Source organism: Solanum lycopersicum, chromosome 7 (genome assembly GCF_036512215.1).
Source record: "Solanum lycopersicum chromosome 7, SLM_r2.1".
Classification (NCBI taxonomy): domain Eukaryota; kingdom Viridiplantae; phylum Streptophyta; class Magnoliopsida; order Solanales; family Solanaceae; genus Solanum; species Solanum lycopersicum.
This window is the reverse complement of record NC_090806.1, coordinates 2,750,653-2,767,777: the sequence shown is the minus strand read 5'-3', so window position 1 is coordinate 2,767,777 and position 17,125 is coordinate 2,750,653. Positions and strand designations below refer to the sequence as shown.

The window sequence follows — 17,125 nt, the reverse complement described above, 5'->3', positions numbered from 1 at the left end:
TGACGTTTTTAGTGGAGGCAGTCAGAAAGTTGTTATAAATTCATCGAAAATACTATAATCGAACTAAATTTTAATATAAATTCATCAAAAATAGTAGAATCAAGTTAAGTCCCAATAAAATTTTGATCAAAATTATTATAAGTTCATCAAAAATACTATAATCGAGCTAGCTTTTAATAGATTTTCGATCAAATATCCGTTGGGGGTGGGGGTGGGGTAGATTGAAATAAGGTGATATTGAATGTTTGCTATAATTGTGGCATGTGATGAAACCCTAACTATGGGCCAAGTTGGCTCTATCAGAATTTATTATAGTTTACAGCTAGCTTAAAATTCAATCTAATTAATTTTCAACAAAGGTAGAACAATATATTTCTTGAAATTTATTTTGGTGGACCTCAGATTTATTTAGTAGTGATAACTCAATCAATAAGAATGACAAATCTATTATAATCTTACGAGTGAGATATTAAAATGGAGTATAAATTCTATTTATAATCTTACCTTATATAAATATAAAATTTATGTCAGATGAACCCTTGATTTAAGTAAATCATAATAAAATTAATATGATCAAAATGCTAAAAAATATAGTAGGAAAAAATAATATAAAAATTTATGAAAATTGAAAAAGAAGAATAATAAAAACAAGCTAATAACATATAATACGATAATCAAAGCAAATAGTGAAAATAAATACATATAAGAAAATGCTTTAAAGAGGTGAATTTAAAAAAAGAAGAATGTCATGCTCATCAAATATTTTTGACGATTAATTCAAATTATTAGTTTTTTCTCTTAATAATTGACAATATTAAAATATTTTTATTTGTCTAACTAAACTCAAATACAATTTAGATTTTTGATATAACAAAGCAAGTGAATCAATCTCTTGTAGTAACATGAGTTTACTAATAAACGACCGAGAAAAGTATTGAAAATCCCTTTTAACTTGGAAAAAATTTAGAGATATATTATTTCACTCATATTGCAAGATCGAGATTTATTTAAGTTCAATGAATCAAGTAAAATGATGATTTCAATCTTACTAGGGTGATGTTCGAGTTCAATTTATTCATAAATTTTACTACTTTTAACATTAAATTATCTCATTAACTATAAAAAATTGTTGATAAATATTATTAATATTGATAAATTTAAGCAATTATTGATTAAACGATTATAATTTCTTGCTCTAAAATAAATTATACTATATCTATGTGGTACTGTGGTAGTAAATCATCTTTTTTTTCCGCAAATCTAACATGAAAAGGTCTATTAAGCTATCTATAAGTAAAACATTTTTTATCATCGATCGTTGATTTAACTGATATTCAAAATAATAAAGATATAACTGAAATATGTGATTTAAAACTAAATATCACAGTTAAAACGAGTAACATAATTTCAAAAGTTTGTGTACTAATTAAATTATAACATTTTTTTAAAAAAAATCTAAAAATATCTTTACTAAAGCAGATATATCGACGGAGACGTATTTAGCTTCAAAAGTATGTATTATATACAATATAATTATACTATAATAACTTATATATAAGAGGAGAAATTCTTGATCCACTAATTGATCATGGAGATGACAAACACACTAACACATAGAGGGATTTCTGTGAACATTTTGAAATTTGTTTTTGTCTTTTCCATTTTGTTTGTTTCTAATTTTTTTTTTTTAAATTATATACAAAATTTCTGTTAAAATTGAAGATCCACATGCACAACTAGCTTTTAGTCGCTAAAAGATTTAAATATAAAAAAAATCAATCAATTGACTTTTTGTTTGACTATTTTATAATGGAGAAAACAAATTAATATATTATGAATCTTTTTGACAAAAAAATGTTCGTGCATGTATTTTTTGGCACAATGCTCAATATGAATAGAAGTCTCTATCCCTGATTTAAGCAGCTAGTCTATATATATATATATATATATATATTCTCATTTTTAATGAATCTTTTTGTTTCTATATGTTATGCTTTTTTTTTTTTTAAAAAAAAAAGAAAAATCGAGGGACAATTAGAAATAGTCAATTCATCTTTTAAAATAGAGATAATGTCTTTTTACAATTATAATGAGTCCGGAGCCTAAAAAGTATAAAATATTAACAAAAATTTTAAAACGGTATATAAAAATTTAAGTAGTAGCGATTTTGCTTTTTCCGATGGAGGAAATCGCTGGTGTTCCAGCGATTTTACCGTTTTGATTAATATAAAATTTTATATACTGTTTTGAAATTTTTATTAATATTTTATACCCTTTAGGCTTCGAACTCCAATTATAATCGCTCTCGGATAATTCTATTTATGAAATCACATCGAGTATGTTCTTATTTTTATTTTGTGTATTTTTTTGTTTTTTCATTGGTGATCGACTAAATTAAAATTTGGCATAATTCCACTTGATTGTAAAAAAAGAACATTATATATCTAACATAATTCCACTTGATTGAAAATATTTATTTCTAAGACAGTATTTAGTTTTTTCTTATAAAATTTGGCATTTTTTTTATTATGATATTTTTTTATCTTAGGATTATGAAGTTTATGATTTCATTGTCCCCTTTTTTAATTTCCATGACATCGTGACTCTATTTGGTCACTATTGTCACAAATTATAATGATATTTGGCTATTTTTGGGGCCATTGATTTATTTTAAAAATTGACCTAGGGGAAAAGGACTAATATATACTTCTTTACTAATCAAAAAAGTAAATTTTTGTTCCCTTTCATAAATTAAATAATATCACCATGATGTGGTGCTAAGTTTTATTTCATCTTCTTCTTTTTTGTTTTTGCTTTTTAAGAGCGGAAATTATTAGTCTTGTCCAAAATTATTAACAGTCTTAAAAATATTTTTTATATAATTAATTAAATTTAGTTACATCTTTGATCAGTCACATGGCATAGAAAATGATTTAAAATTATTTTTAGAGCATGAAACACTCTTAATAAAACGTTGAGAAATAAATTGAAATTACTCTTAAACTTGACGAGAGTTTAGGATGTATTTTACTCATGTTGCTAGATCGAGGATATATTTAATCAGTTACTCAAGTAAATGAGTGTTTTAAAGTTGTCATAAATTCAAAAATGAAATTAATAATTCATACCAATTCAACAGTATTTTCAATACTTCTCTTCTTTATTTTAATGTTTGATGAATTTTTTTTTGGTACAAATGTAAAAAAAAAAGAAGAAGTAGATTTTACACGAATTTCATAGTGTTAAGAGTTAATCACCTCCTATCTCTACTCTTTTCAAATTACAAATATTCCTTAAATTTGGTGGAATCTGGATATATCTTAAAACGTTTTGATATATTTGTTTCAATTTATGATACATCCCTCAACGTCTAGAAATATGTAGTCTCGATTTCAGATACATCACTCAACATCTAAATATATGTAGTCTCGATTTCAGATACATCAGTCCACGTCTCGATGCATCAAGTACGTACTGATTCACCGTGTGAAGCGATGTCTCTGACCGATACATCATATAAAATAATGTATCCAACTGATACATCACGTAAAGTAACATCTTGATGCATCGCAAGTGATATATCCAGGTGATACATTGTATAAAGTGATGTATCCGATCGATACATTACATAAAGTGATGTATCCAATTAATATATCACATAAAGTAGGGATTTTATAAATTTTTTAAATGATAATTTTTTTTAAATATATAGTAAAACAAGTTACGTATTTAGATAATTTTTTCTATAAATAATACTTGCTCTTTTGATTCCTCTTTTATGAATTATTACATTCTTTATTACTAAGATTAAATGAATATTTCTTTAATTAGTATATTAATTGTCTCTTTCTGTCTACTTTTAAGTTGGACTTTCTTTAGTCTCAAAATTCATTAAGTTGGTAAAAGAATTTAATTTTCTAGTAATGAATGATAATTAAAGGAAAAATACTAATCAACCTTAACAAGTCATTTTCATTTTGCTCATTCAACAAAAAAATAGTTATTCTTCATTAATCTACTAACTCAAATTTAATTTCATCAAATAAATATAAATTAAAACAACTACGTGATCATATATGCATGGAGAGAAGTAAGACATTGTCTAAATAAATTTCAAACTTATGTTTTTAATTTAACTTCGTTAACTTTTCTTCATATCATCACGTGAATTCAGATTAATCGAGATTTCAATATAAATATCGAAGATATGATAAAATAAAAATTATTTTTCCATCCAAGAAAGTCCAAACAATGACAAAAGTGAGTTTTTAAATAATGAGGTAATTGAATTTATTTCCGCCGTATATATAAAATAATTTTTCGATTAAAGGATTTTATAACCTCATTTTAATGCAATTTCACCTGCCATTTAACAAACTCTTTTGTCTTAAGTGCTTATATTTTTCAAAAGTTTTAATTTTGAAAATTATTATCACTACCTAACCTAATAAAATATACTAAAACACATAAAAGTAACTTAATCTAATATTAGATGTGAATTAATAAACTAAGAAAATTAATACCCAAAGTCACTCCTTGCTTTAATTTCCCATGTGCAATATGCATGCAGAGGTGTTGATTTAATTAATTAATTAATCTCTTAATTAGTTATAATTGTCCCTACATTAAAACAACTCATCTTTGATTTAGAGGGTGGCAATCTTGACAAGTTTAACTATTTTTTATGTTATAAAAATTTGTTTAGTATATATACAAATAATTTATTCAAAACCTTGTAAGTAAAACAGTTATGATTTAAAATTCATAAATTAAAAATCCTAACTCAAAATTTTAATTGGAGTAGCAAGAGGTATCCTCGATAAGACATTCGTTATTTATTCTCTTGTTATTACCCGCAGAAAGCGCAACAATCAAGATGCATATTATCATATAGAAAGAGGCGAAGCGTAGCAATTCGTACTATCGAAAAAGTTTCGCTAATCAACATGCAATAGCCGATAGGCGCAGGTAAGCATAGCGAATCACATAGATAAGCTCCTACCTACCAGCGCGCGAATGGATAAGGCGGACATATCTTAATAATAGCTTTGATTGAAATAATCTTGTGCTTTTGTCTCAAATAGTTCGTTTAATATGATAAATTATTAATTTAGAATCATGTAACTCAAAAGAAATAGCTAGATTTAAATGCAAAATCGATAAATTTCATATCCTAAATTCGTTTTTTAGAGACAAATGACTCTCTGCTAAAAATTTAAACCTAATCCAATTAGGTTTAGAACTAATTAGCCAAAAACTAAATACTTTCTAAATAGTGCACCTGTCATAGATTTTCCAATGATTTTTCCACATTGTTAGGATTTCAAACAAATAAAAAAAACAATTTTCTATAGTCAATTTTAGTAAAATAGAGTTAATGACATATAATGGTCACCTAATTGTTTCTACATTAATTGACTTGATGTAATAATAAGTCAAATACTTCAATTTTCCATCAAACTAGCTAATTAATTGACTTAATCAAATTGGTTATTTGATGGATTAGGAAATTAGTGACCCTACATTAGTCATTTTGGATTGATTTTCCAATGTTGTTTACTTATTACTATATATATATGTAGGGTTTGTTTTGTACACACATTGACACTATTAAAGATAATTAAAACTAAATATTTGAAATAATTATTAGTAATTAGTAAATATAATTTATTTATTTATACATACGAGGGTTATGCGTAACTGCAAGTGAACTTTCTTATTATTTCGTGAAACTGCAGGTTATCATATTAGAGTTTCACTTGTAAAACTCGTGAAACTCGAAACTCCATAGTATTAACTATTATATATTACAGTATTTGAAAAATGACTGCAATAACATACCCAACATAATCCCATAATGGAGTCCGGGGAGGGTGGATGTACATAGACGTTATCCTTAGCTTTGTATAGAGAAATGATATTCGACAGACCCTCGATTCAAATATAGCTGAAAAATGACTATTTGTGAATTTTACCCCTAGTTCCTTAGAAAGCTTGGAAATATATTAAGGCCCAATAAAACTCAAATTAATGACTTGATTACTTGGAATAATTAAGACTTAATTTATGGGCCCAAGTACAAACATGTCCCGGCCCATTAACATGGGCTAAAGCCCATTAGTTTAATTATGGATTCCTTTTGAGTAAACTCCATTTTTAACTTCTTATTAAATGAATTATTTTCAAATAAAGAAAAAAGAGTGAATTGTTCTCAAAATCTTAAGCTTGCATCGAAGTATTTGGCCTAGTGATTAATGAAATGAGACAAAAATTACGACAGATCATCGTCCGATTTTCAACAGAGTAATATAGATAATTTCTTCACATCATTCTAAGTACTTGTAAGCAATTTTATTTTGAATTTGTGTTGACAGGAAGTGACGTGTATTCATTACTCAATAAATTAGTCGATATGGACGTGACATTGAGGATATTAAAAGAAAAAAACTTAATGATTTTGCATTGAAACTTTACTTGAGTATGAGGATATTGCCCAATATTATTGATTTGACCAAGATAGCAGAGACATGTTTAATTCTAAAATTTTCTCTTACTCGATTATGACACTCTTCGCTAGTTTTAAATCATTACCTTGGGGGAGAACTCTTCTTATCGAAGGTTTTTCTATTTTTAGAGCTTCAACTCGAGAACATTGATAAAGAGCGAAAGATTTTGTGCACATTTTTGCAGGAAGTCTTTATACACTATAATTTTATTACAGTCCTATTACCTCTTCAAATTTATTTTTTAAAAATAATTTTACACACTTTTTTAACTCACGATATAGTGTTATTCCCTCTTTTGAGTCCTTTTCGAATAACTAATTAGACTTATCATTTATTGCTACCTAAATAAAGTCAGCAAAGCATGATGGTGAAGATACCATAAATTATTCAATAAGTGTATAATTAAATCCTAAGTATTAAATTAACAGTTTTATAATAACTATAGATAACATCATAATCATAAAGAAATAAATAATCAAGAAATACCATATTAGCTCATGAGTCATGACCATATTTTAATTTATTATTTTTCCGCAATTTTCATATTCACTTTAATTATTAGTTATTCTATTGTTTTGTGTGAATTTTATAATTATCAATTATCTTATTTTTTCAAATTAAACTATAATCATCTATAGAATAAATTAAACTTAAGAGTTGATCAACATTGACCAAACGAATCCACGTGAGTTATACTGGAATGGTAAATAATTTTTTATTCTTAGCTATATGTTTTTAATTCAACTCACGCATAAGAAATTACCTTTGTTAAAAAGCATTTTGCTCTAATATTGAACTTTCGAACGTGATTCCAAAGTTAGTCAGCCTGTGTCACACATTGATGAAAAAACAAAAAAGAAAAAAAAGGAGATTGAGTCTCTTAATTCATCAATAACAAAGTGATAAAATGATCTATTGTTAATCAATTGATCGTAAGTTAAAATTTATTTAACTAATCAACAAGTTAAAAATGTTCTTTTTTTTTCCTGACATAATACAATATATAGCTCGATTTTCAATATCAACTCTTTTAACTACTCGTATATATATCTCCTTCGCGCCTCGAGATAATCGAAACATGACCAAATTTAACCAAGAGGTTGACTTGCCAAAACATTATTTTCAACACGATCAAATCACTTGTGGACTAAACCATAATCACACTTGGACCACATATCCCACCTAATTATTTCAGTTTTTCTTTGTTTTGTATTTGGGCTTAATCCATTTGTTTAGCCTATAAATAGTAAAAAAAAAAAAAAGTTTAATATTGATTTCTATATATGTTTCGATAAAAAAAATTTTTACGGTAATAATAACATATTCATTGTGAATTCAGAGATTGGAAAATACGAAGAATAGGATATATGCATATGTTATTATTATTTTTATAGAATAAAAAGTATTATTTTCATTTGATCTTCGATTAAAAAAACAGAATTCTCTTTATTAATGTTAGATAAATTATTTATGAATACTAAATTAAATTCTTCTTCATTAGATGATTCTGTGTAGGTGAAAGTTTAGTTACATTAATTAATGGGGTAAAATTATAATTTTATAGAATATACAAGGGTTGATTAATTCTTCCCATTGTTTAATTGAATCTTTTCTTTCTAAATAACAACATTAACAATATATATTACTGTGATTTAACGAGTGACGTTTGTAAAGGATAAAGTATACAAAATTCTTATTTTATTTTGTCAGATAGAAAAATCGTTCCAAAAAGTTCTCGACTAAAAAAAGAAAAAACATATCAAAAGTCGCATATACTAAATCAACATGATCATGTCTTGACAAAACATTTGAAAAAACTTTTCTTTCTACTGTTGATTATATCTTTTTGGGGTTTAGCAAGGAATTAACACAATATAATGCTTCATTTATTAGAGATTTCAGGTTTGAATCTTAGATATGACAAATTTTTTTAGTAAAAAACGATCTTCTTCAAATAGAATCTTACGTGATAAAGATCCGAAAAATCTAAAAAAATTGAACTTCAATATAAATAAAAAGGCTGAATAAAAAAAATAAAAATCACTCAGACAAATTATAATTAAAATCATTATCAACTTACCATATATAATAAATAGCATATAGTCACCAATTATATCATTTTATATATTTCTATAATAAAAAAATAGTTTGACAAAAAGAAAAAGACAAAATAACTAGCAAAATATTGACTTGGCATTATTAGTCCAAACAACCCAATGATGAAATACACACCTTTGTTGTAGGCATGTTTTTTTTTTTATACGTCCGCCCAAAATAGTTGTCTCACTTTTTTATCATGTTTTTTTCTTTCTATTTTTTACTCGATATTTGATATATGTATTAATGTTACGTAAAGTCATTGAAGAAGCACTTTGCTATATGATCTAATAATCAAATATATCATTTAAAGTATTATATTTTTTTTCTTTCAAATTTCACATCTAAATTACTCCATCAAGGTGTTGGGTATTTTTTATCTGAATTATTACCAACTGTTTATCAATATACACTTCGAAATATTGATCAGATCAAGTATTTGAACACGTTCATCGAAAAACGTGAGACAAGTTTTAATATGCACGTAAAACTTCGTCTATATAACAACTTATTCATTAATTTTGACACATGTTTTTAAAAATAGGTGATGATAATTTACATTTAAAAAAAAATACAAATAGATGATATCTCTAGTAGAATTCTCGCGAAGTTTTGATTATTTTCTAATTTTTTTACTAATTTCTTAATTATCTACGTGAAATGTTATTTAATAAGTAGAAAGTATACGACACAGCATCATATACTAATCGAATTGTATAATTATAAATAATTGGTGACAGTTCGATCTTATAATTTAGATAGAAAGGTAGTAAATACGTTAGATTTATTATTTTATTTTTTTACCATTATCTCATATTTTTTTTATGAATAACTATATCTACCTACATTTCAGCACATTGGGTGTTAAAGAATTTATTTATGCAAAAAAAAGGAATTAAATTAAGTTTTTAATTAAAGAAAAAAGAGAGATTCTTGGCAGATCATTGTCCTTCTTGGTATTTGTGAATAAAATTAAAAAAAATTAATTTTTCATTTACGTGAGGCTCTCAACTTTCCCAATTGGTTTTTGTCTCCCAAATTGTTGCAAATTCCTGGAAATTTTGAGAGTCTCTGTGGGTTTTTTTTCTGGGAGATTATTTTTTGTTGTTTTCTGAGAAAATTTGGATGTGGGTATTTGCTAATCTTGATTTTTTGTGGGGTTCTTGAGGATTTAAAAAAAAAATGTTTTTTTAGTGAACCCCATCAAGGAAATTGAGGTTTTTTATCTTCCCATTTGGTTGTATTAGCATATTTTGTGTATTGGGGGTGGAAAGTTTCATTCTTTGATAAATTTTCCTGGAAATATTTGGTGATATTTGATATTTTTCTGGGAAAATTTGGTGGGGTTATTGAGGAATCTTGAAATAGTTGGAGGATTTGTGACATTTACAATCAAGAAAAGGTGAAAAAGTGATCAAAGATTTGATTTTTATGGGTTTTTCATAAGCTCAGGTAATTTTATTTTACCTCAAGTTGACAAAGTCCTTTTCCCCTTTATGTTTTTTTAGATATTGGTCACCATCAACATAGTACATATCATATATTTGTATATAGAGAAATTTGTCTATTTGATTTGTTAATTGATTGATTGATTGATTGATCAAGTCAGAAAGTATATTGGTTTTGAGGTGTTGAAAGGGGTTCTTGGATTTGTTAAAAATCAATTTGACTTTGAGAATTATGTGTAAGGAAGGTTTAGTTGTGGGGTTGTTGTTATTAGTTTGTTAGAAAAGAAGGAAATTTGTGTGCAGAAGGGGATAGTTTAAGGTTAAGGATCATTGTGTTCCTTATCTTCTGCTAAACATCATGCCAGAACGATATCCGAAAACTATGAGATTTTTGAGCCTTGTGGGAAATTCATTTGGATGCTCTGCGTCAGGCGAGCGGTTAGTTTCTGCAGCTAGAGATGGAGATATCCAGGAAGCTAAGGCTTTACTGGATTATAATCCCCGGTTAGTGAGGTATTCGACTTTTGGTGTTCGAAATTCACCCCTCCATTACTCTGCTGCCCAAGGACATCATGAGGTATATTTAGAGTTTAATGATTATTCGTGATGGATATGAAGATAAACTTAATTATGACATAGTTAAATTCAGCACTTAGTGGATTTTGTATGATCATTTGACTGTTCTTTTGCTTATCAGATTGTTAGTCTCTTGCTTGAGTCTGGAGTTGACATCAATCTCAGAAACTACCGTGGACAGGTAGATTTTTTTCTCATTACCTTCTTTTTGGTTTTATTTTTTTAATCTCAAGCACAATTCTTTATGTTATTCGTAATTCTTCTTAGTTGATTGAAACTAGTATTTTGTCTTATGGTTAACAGACTGCTTTGATGCAAGCATGTCAGTATGGTCACTGGGAAGTCGTTCAGATTCTCATTCTTTTCATGGCCAATGTATGACAGTTTTTTACTGCGGTATATTCAATTTGATTACTTATAACTACTAAGAGTGTTCTTACCTTGTAAAATTTCAACTGTCCTGGTTTTCTAGAGTAGTTGGAGAGTGTTAAGATTGGTCACAAGCTCTACTTACAGTTGCATTATATTGTAGATTCATAAGGCTGATTATCTCAACGGGGGTACAGCACTTCATTTAGCTGCTCTAAATGGACATTCTCGATGTATACGGCTTCTCCTTGCTGATTATATTCCCAGCATCCCTAATTTCTGCAATGTCATGAGAAAGAGATCAAAAAACGAAGACTCTATCCAAGAATTCGATGACTTGTAAATCTCTTTTTTCAAGCTTTGCATTTGATTTTTGGTCATCTCCCTCTGCTACCAAACTGTATTAACGTGAAGTTCTTTTGTGCTTGCGGTAGTGCACTACATGAGGTGATCAATAGACCTGCTGATGGTGGCATTACCGCCCTTCATATGGCAGCGCTGAATGGCCATGTGGAAAGTCTGCAACTACTCTTGGATTTGGGGGCTTCGGTCACCAAGGTTACTGTGGAGGATGGGACTACAATTGATTTGATAGGTGAGACAACTTTTCAAGTTCTTCCTAGTATGCAACTCTTATATCACATTTGATCTCTTGAATGCCTTCTTTCCTTGTGCATATTCCCTTCCCCTCTCCACCCCCACAATTATTTTTTTAAAGATTGTGTAAATGCTGATAATTGCTAAATTGTTTCTTATTATCTGTTCCCTCAATTTGTTAATGCCTATCTGCCATCTTTTACATATCATGTTGTAACTTTATTCCTTCTGAGGGAAACTATGAGATGTATGATTGACTGTTTTAATGCGTTTCTCGTGGTCTTTATGAGAGAATTGTCCTAAAAGTTACACATTTACTGATAATGCTACAATTAACAGTCCCCATTTTGGAAGATCTGAATAATTATAGTTTTTAACAGGCAATATCAATTTCCGATGGAAAATGATATATTGATATTCTTCGGTGTGCTTTTAAAAAAGAAGGAGAAGCAGAATTATCGAACAGCAACTTTGCCTTAGTCCCAACAAGTTCCGGTCGTCTTTATGAATTTCTCACTGACCATGTTACTCCATTCAAAGCAAAATTAGCTATAGCAATCATTTATTGAGTAGAGTCTTTTACCAGAAGGGTAAAACATGTTTCCATTTTCAAAAGCATACGCGAACTCTGTCGACCTGATAAAATATGTGAATACCCACAACCTTGTAAATTAGTTTACTCTAGTTCATGGAGTTTCTGGTATGTAAAGAAGAAGTTGCACGGTTGTCATGCCCTGAGTTTTGATGATGTGCTGTAATTACCTTTATGACATTTCCTTGCAAGGTTGTGCTTTTTGTTTGACACTTTAGCTAGTGTAAATCATGAGTGATGTATTTCATACTTAAGGAAGATATGTCTCTTGTATTTGAGAGAGAGAGACCTTGCTCATCAGATTCACGTATTACTCGATATCTTCCAGAAAGACGTATTAAAGAGGCAGATATGAGATGACCGACACTTATCGCACCCTTGGGGTCCGGCCCTTCTCCGAACCCCAGACAGAGTGGCATCTTAATGCACCGGGCTTCCCTTTAGGAAGATAACAAATAGGAACTTGATACCACCTGAAACTCTTGTTCGGTGGCAGATTAGGTTTCGTTTCCACTTCTATTAAGCATCAGTTCAAAAAGTCCTTGATATGTGGCACCTAGAATTTAGAGGCTTCATGCCATGAATCAAGGAAGAGAGTTTATATTGTCTTCTTCTTTTTTTCTTCTAAAAGGTAAATTCTTTGCTTGCAGGTGCAGGAAGTACACCACTTCATTATGCTGCATGTGGTGGGAATGCTCAGTGTTGCCAGGTGTTGTTCCTCTTCTGTTTGCTTTTCTTTCTGATTTTTCTGGTATAGTCGGTGCAAGTTCTGAAGTCATCATTTTATATCCTATCTTTCAGCTTTTAATTGCCAGGGGTGCCAGTCTGAATGCAGAAAATGTGAATGGGTATGATATTTTACATGCTTTAACATCTTCAACATGTACTAAAGTGTGTGGTCTTGTTTCCCTTGTCAATATTATTATTAGTAGAGTAGAGGGTCAAAAACACACCTAATGTATCCCATTTTTTCGAGTTCTATATGTGAACTATCACCAACTATTTATCAAAACATACTTAAACTATCAATTGTTCCTTGTTCCTACCTAAATGATGGTGATGTTTCAGGTAGGAAAAGGGAACAACCATGGAGAGTTAAAAGTAGTATACCTAACTGCTAATCATGCTATTCCATGTCGTATGTAAGAATTAAAGAGATGATATAGAATATTTACGGTGTTGAATTATTGAAACAAATAAATATTGTCTTATTCTCGTACAGTAACTCTGCTGGTAGTTCTATCATGGCTTTAGATAAATCTTCTAACTTACATATTCTTTACGTGATTGTTTTAAGGTGGACATCTTTGATGGTTGCTCGATCATGGCATAGAGATGGGCTGGAGGAGATTTTAAGTACTCGTCCAGAAAAACAACCACGTCCCCTTCCTTCACCATTCTTATGCCTCCCTCTTATGAGTATAGTGAAGATTGCTAGGTGAGTCCAGTTCAGCAAATATTGGTCTAGTTGATGCTCATTCATCGATTCAGCATTATAATGACATTTCATCTTAAGGGTTTATGTACTGGTGACGATACGGAAGTAGATTCATGTCAATTGACCATCGGCAATTGGTATCCAATCTGAAGACTCTACATTCAGAGCAAAATATCTTGTCTTTACATCCCGTTACCATTGTGATATTTAGACTATCTGTGTCCAGGAGTTCTGTTATGTATGCTGTTTTTCTTGAAATTCTTTTCGTTTTTATCGGGGTGGGGTGCGAGGTAGAATAAAGAAAAAAAATTAAATTATTGTGACGAATTTGCCACAAACCTATGTTACTCGGACTCTCTAAAAATGTTCTCATCCCCGTGTCGGATCCTCAAAAGATGCACTACTTTTGAAAGATCCAACATGCACCTATTGACATTTATGAAGAGTCCGAGCTAGGCCCAAACCCAAGGGTGACCAGACTGTTAATTCTTGCATCTTTACCGAAACCTTTGTGTTGTGTAGCACCACCCTTTTACATCTCATGAAGGTACTAAATATTCATGGCATATTAAAAAGTGGGGGAAAATGTGTATTTCCTTTGGCTTTTATGGTATGCATCTTCCTTTTGATGAAAGTATTTGGAATATGCTGATGGCTGTCCCGCAAGCTTTAAATTCAAGTGCGACTAAGCAGTATCGTTCTCTTTCAGTATGTCGTGTGCAAGTAACACAGTGATAAGGCTCAGGGATGAGAATTCTGAAAATAAGTTGTCATTTTCTGCAGAGAATGTGGATGGAGAACAATTGATTCCCCTATGTCAACTTGTTTAGACCCTTGTGTTGTTTGTCTAGAAAGGAAGTGTACAGTTGCTGCAGAAGGTATGTCCTTCTGAAACTACATGAAATTGTTCATAATTTACTATAAAGATTTATATAGTACTTTTTGTTTTGTTCTTTTACTTCTAATTGACGTCTAATGAGATCAAACTCTATTTTCTAATGGTAATGGTATATTGACGAATTTCCTATGATGAGTGATGAGCCTCTAATCTCTATTGAGATATTCTCGAGTTGAGACCATATAACTCCACAAAATTTAAAACTAAGGAAAGATGTTCTCCAGCTCAAGAATACATACTCGTCGCTGGATAGAGTTTTCCTTCTTCACATGGCACTAAAACTCCGGAAGTTCTTGAAATTTCAGTATCGTGATATATAATATGCTCAAAGATGGAAGTTCTTTTTTAACGATGCCGTTGTCATATACATAAATCTGCACATTTACATGTGAATTGATTGATATAGACAACATGATTGATTACTGTTCATCTTTGAGCTTTTTGGTGCTAGCTGGAGTTATCGTTTTTTTTTGGTTTGTTTATTATTTTATGGTATATTCAATCTATGAAAGCTTATGTGATGGTATTGCTACCCGATATGCCAGTCTCGTTGAATGCTTGTCCTGTTCTGCAGGTTGTTTTCATGAGTTCTGCACGCGCTGTGCATTGTACCTGTGTTCCACCAGTAACACCTCAACCGCAGCCCACGGCCCTCCAGGTTCGATTCCTTGCCCTTTATGTCGACACGGCATTGTTTCATTCATTAAGCTAGCGGATACGACACCAATCATCAAGGAAGCAGCGCGAACGAGTCTGTCGTTGCCTTTTTGTTCCTGTACAGCTGATGGACAAGAACCAACTACATTAGAAACACCTTTATGCAAGCCCGATTTATATTGCTCCCGACTCTCCCCTCTAGGTTCTTCCTTCCGCTCGTTAAGCTGCCAAAAGTTCCCAGCATTGAGATTCAGCCCAGGCCTTTGTATGGGAACGCCAGACACGAGTCCATCCTTAGTTCCGAGAACTGGTGAACGAGAACATCTGACTCGATGCTCACGACCTAGCTTTAGGCGATCAACGTCAAACGTCGAAGCTAGAAGATGGTTGTGTTCCTTCAGTCATTCTGTAGAAACTGGAAGCAGTTTCTGAATTAGGTCCCTATGCCTATTTCAACTATTAATTTACAGTGAAATCCTACAGGTTTTCCTCTTTATTTTGTTCTTTTTTAAAATATTTTTGGTTCCCATTTATTCAAAAAGAACTTTTGTTTGTATATCTCTTTTAAGTCTTATCCACTAAAAATGTAATTGAAATATTTCATCAATATGAAGTTTGGCCTGTATATAATAAAAAAGTTTCATGTGTTATATAAGTGAAATGGAAAAAAATAAAATCCTGGCCTTGTATTTATTGAGTTCTCTGTTCTGTTCACATTAGAGCCGTCAAATTGGGCTTGACCCGCGAGGTCGGTCTAACCCAATCCTTGAACTAAGTGAGGCTTTTTAGCTCAGCCTTACTTGATCCGCTAGCCTCGTCAGCCCAACTCGCAAGTCTCAGAGGCTAGCCTGTGGACTATGAATATTTAAAAATATTATATATATATATATTTAGTAGTGTTATTTGTAAATGTTTTATCAAAAAATATGTTAAAAACGTAATAAAATCAACTCTTTTAAACTAGCTTTTTGTGGAAGGAATGGTTGAATGATCGATATTTTTACGCTAAATCTTACGTTGACTATTATGTTTTGGTGAGCATTCACTGAAGTGTGAGATTCATAAATGAAAATTTGTATGTATTGATGTCATGTTCATAAACGTCAACATTCGATTCTCTGAGATACTCCTTCTAAGAGAGTAATATTGTTCATTTTTTTTGTTGAAGGTTCAACCCGCCCCAACTCATTTAACTCTCTAGCCCGTTAAGGTTGGACCCAACCCATTTTGATAGCTCTAATACACATACAACAACATATTCACGAATCTCGAGAAGGTAGCGTATATGCAGACCTGAAACCTAATTAGCAAGTATAACTATGATACAATATTTTTCGTAAACGTTCAACTTGCATAACATCATGTTCAACCAAATTACTCCAAATAGTAGAATAGAAATGAAACATATAGTGAAATTTTCTAGGTTTTACTATTTAGAAAGAAAAAAAAGGACTAATTGGTTGTACTTGTGAGCATTGGTAAAATGTTGAAACTTGTGTTTTTTGGAATTTACCCACAAAAGTGAAAAATCACACTACTACCAAAAAAGGAAGTTTTCGATAGAATCGGTTAAAAATTTATTAAAATATCTATATATCTATAACAACGATGTTATTGATTTGAGCTAAATTTTGATATTCTACATAAATAGTTTTTCTATCCTATAACAATAGGTACACATGATTCTCTTAAGACTCAAAATCCACTAGTGAAATTACTTAAAAATATATTATTTTTCATTTTACCTAAAGAATTCAAATGAAAATGAAAATAAATTTCATACCATATATATATAAGTCCAATAATTGTAAGTAAAAATAAAGGCAGGAGATGTAATTTTTCATTATTTGTGTCATAATTTAGTCTAATAGTTAGGTTATATTATAGATTTATTTCTCTAATTTTCAGATATAAAAATAATTTTACATCAATATTGTCAGTGTAAAG

The 17,125-nt window shown here is 30.0% G+C and overlaps 1 protein-coding gene across 2 annotated transcripts; it reads left to right on the top strand.

Annotated features, from left to right (window-relative positions):
• The first annotated feature begins 9,457 nt into the window (after window positions 1–9,457).
• Window positions 9,458–15,854, top strand: LOC101260355 (probable E3 ubiquitin-protein ligase XBOS32). Of its 2 annotated transcripts, XM_004242604.5 has the most exons (11): window positions 9,462–10,055; window positions 10,417–10,628; window positions 10,749–10,808; window positions 10,931–11,002; window positions 11,160–11,335; window positions 11,431–11,591; window positions 12,836–12,894; window positions 12,987–13,033; window positions 13,483–13,623; window positions 14,407–14,501; window positions 15,096–15,854. In XM_004242604.5, exons 2-11 carry the CDS (start codon window positions 10,434–10,436, stop codon window positions 15,608–15,610), a joined length of 1,521 nt encoding a protein of 506 aa, XP_004242652.2. In that variant the 5' UTR covers window positions 9,462–10,055; window positions 10,417–10,433; the 3' UTR covers window positions 15,611–15,854. The 2 variants fall into 2 exon arrangements, with proteins under 2 accessions (XP_004242651.2, XP_004242652.2); XM_004242603.5 differs by having other exon boundaries at window positions 9,458–10,628.
• The last annotated feature ends 1,271 nt before the right edge of the window (window positions 15,855–17,125 follow it).

What these genes read in the sequence shown, in the direction of transcription:
- LOC101260355 (XM_004242603.5), top strand. Translation starts at nt 10,410, where the DNA reads ATGCCAGAACGATATCCGAAAACTATGAGATTTTTGAGCCTTGTGGGA. An exon ending in AATGCAGAAAATGTGAATGG is followed by an intron (nt 13,034 to 13,482) that starts GTATGATATTTT and finishes GATTGTTTTAAG; the next exon opens with GTGGACATCTTTGATGGTTG. An exon ending in GTGTACAGTTGCTGCAGAAG is followed by an intron (nt 14,502 to 15,095) that starts GTATGTCCTTCT and finishes CCTGTTCTGCAG; the next exon opens with GTTGTTTTCATGAGTTCTGC.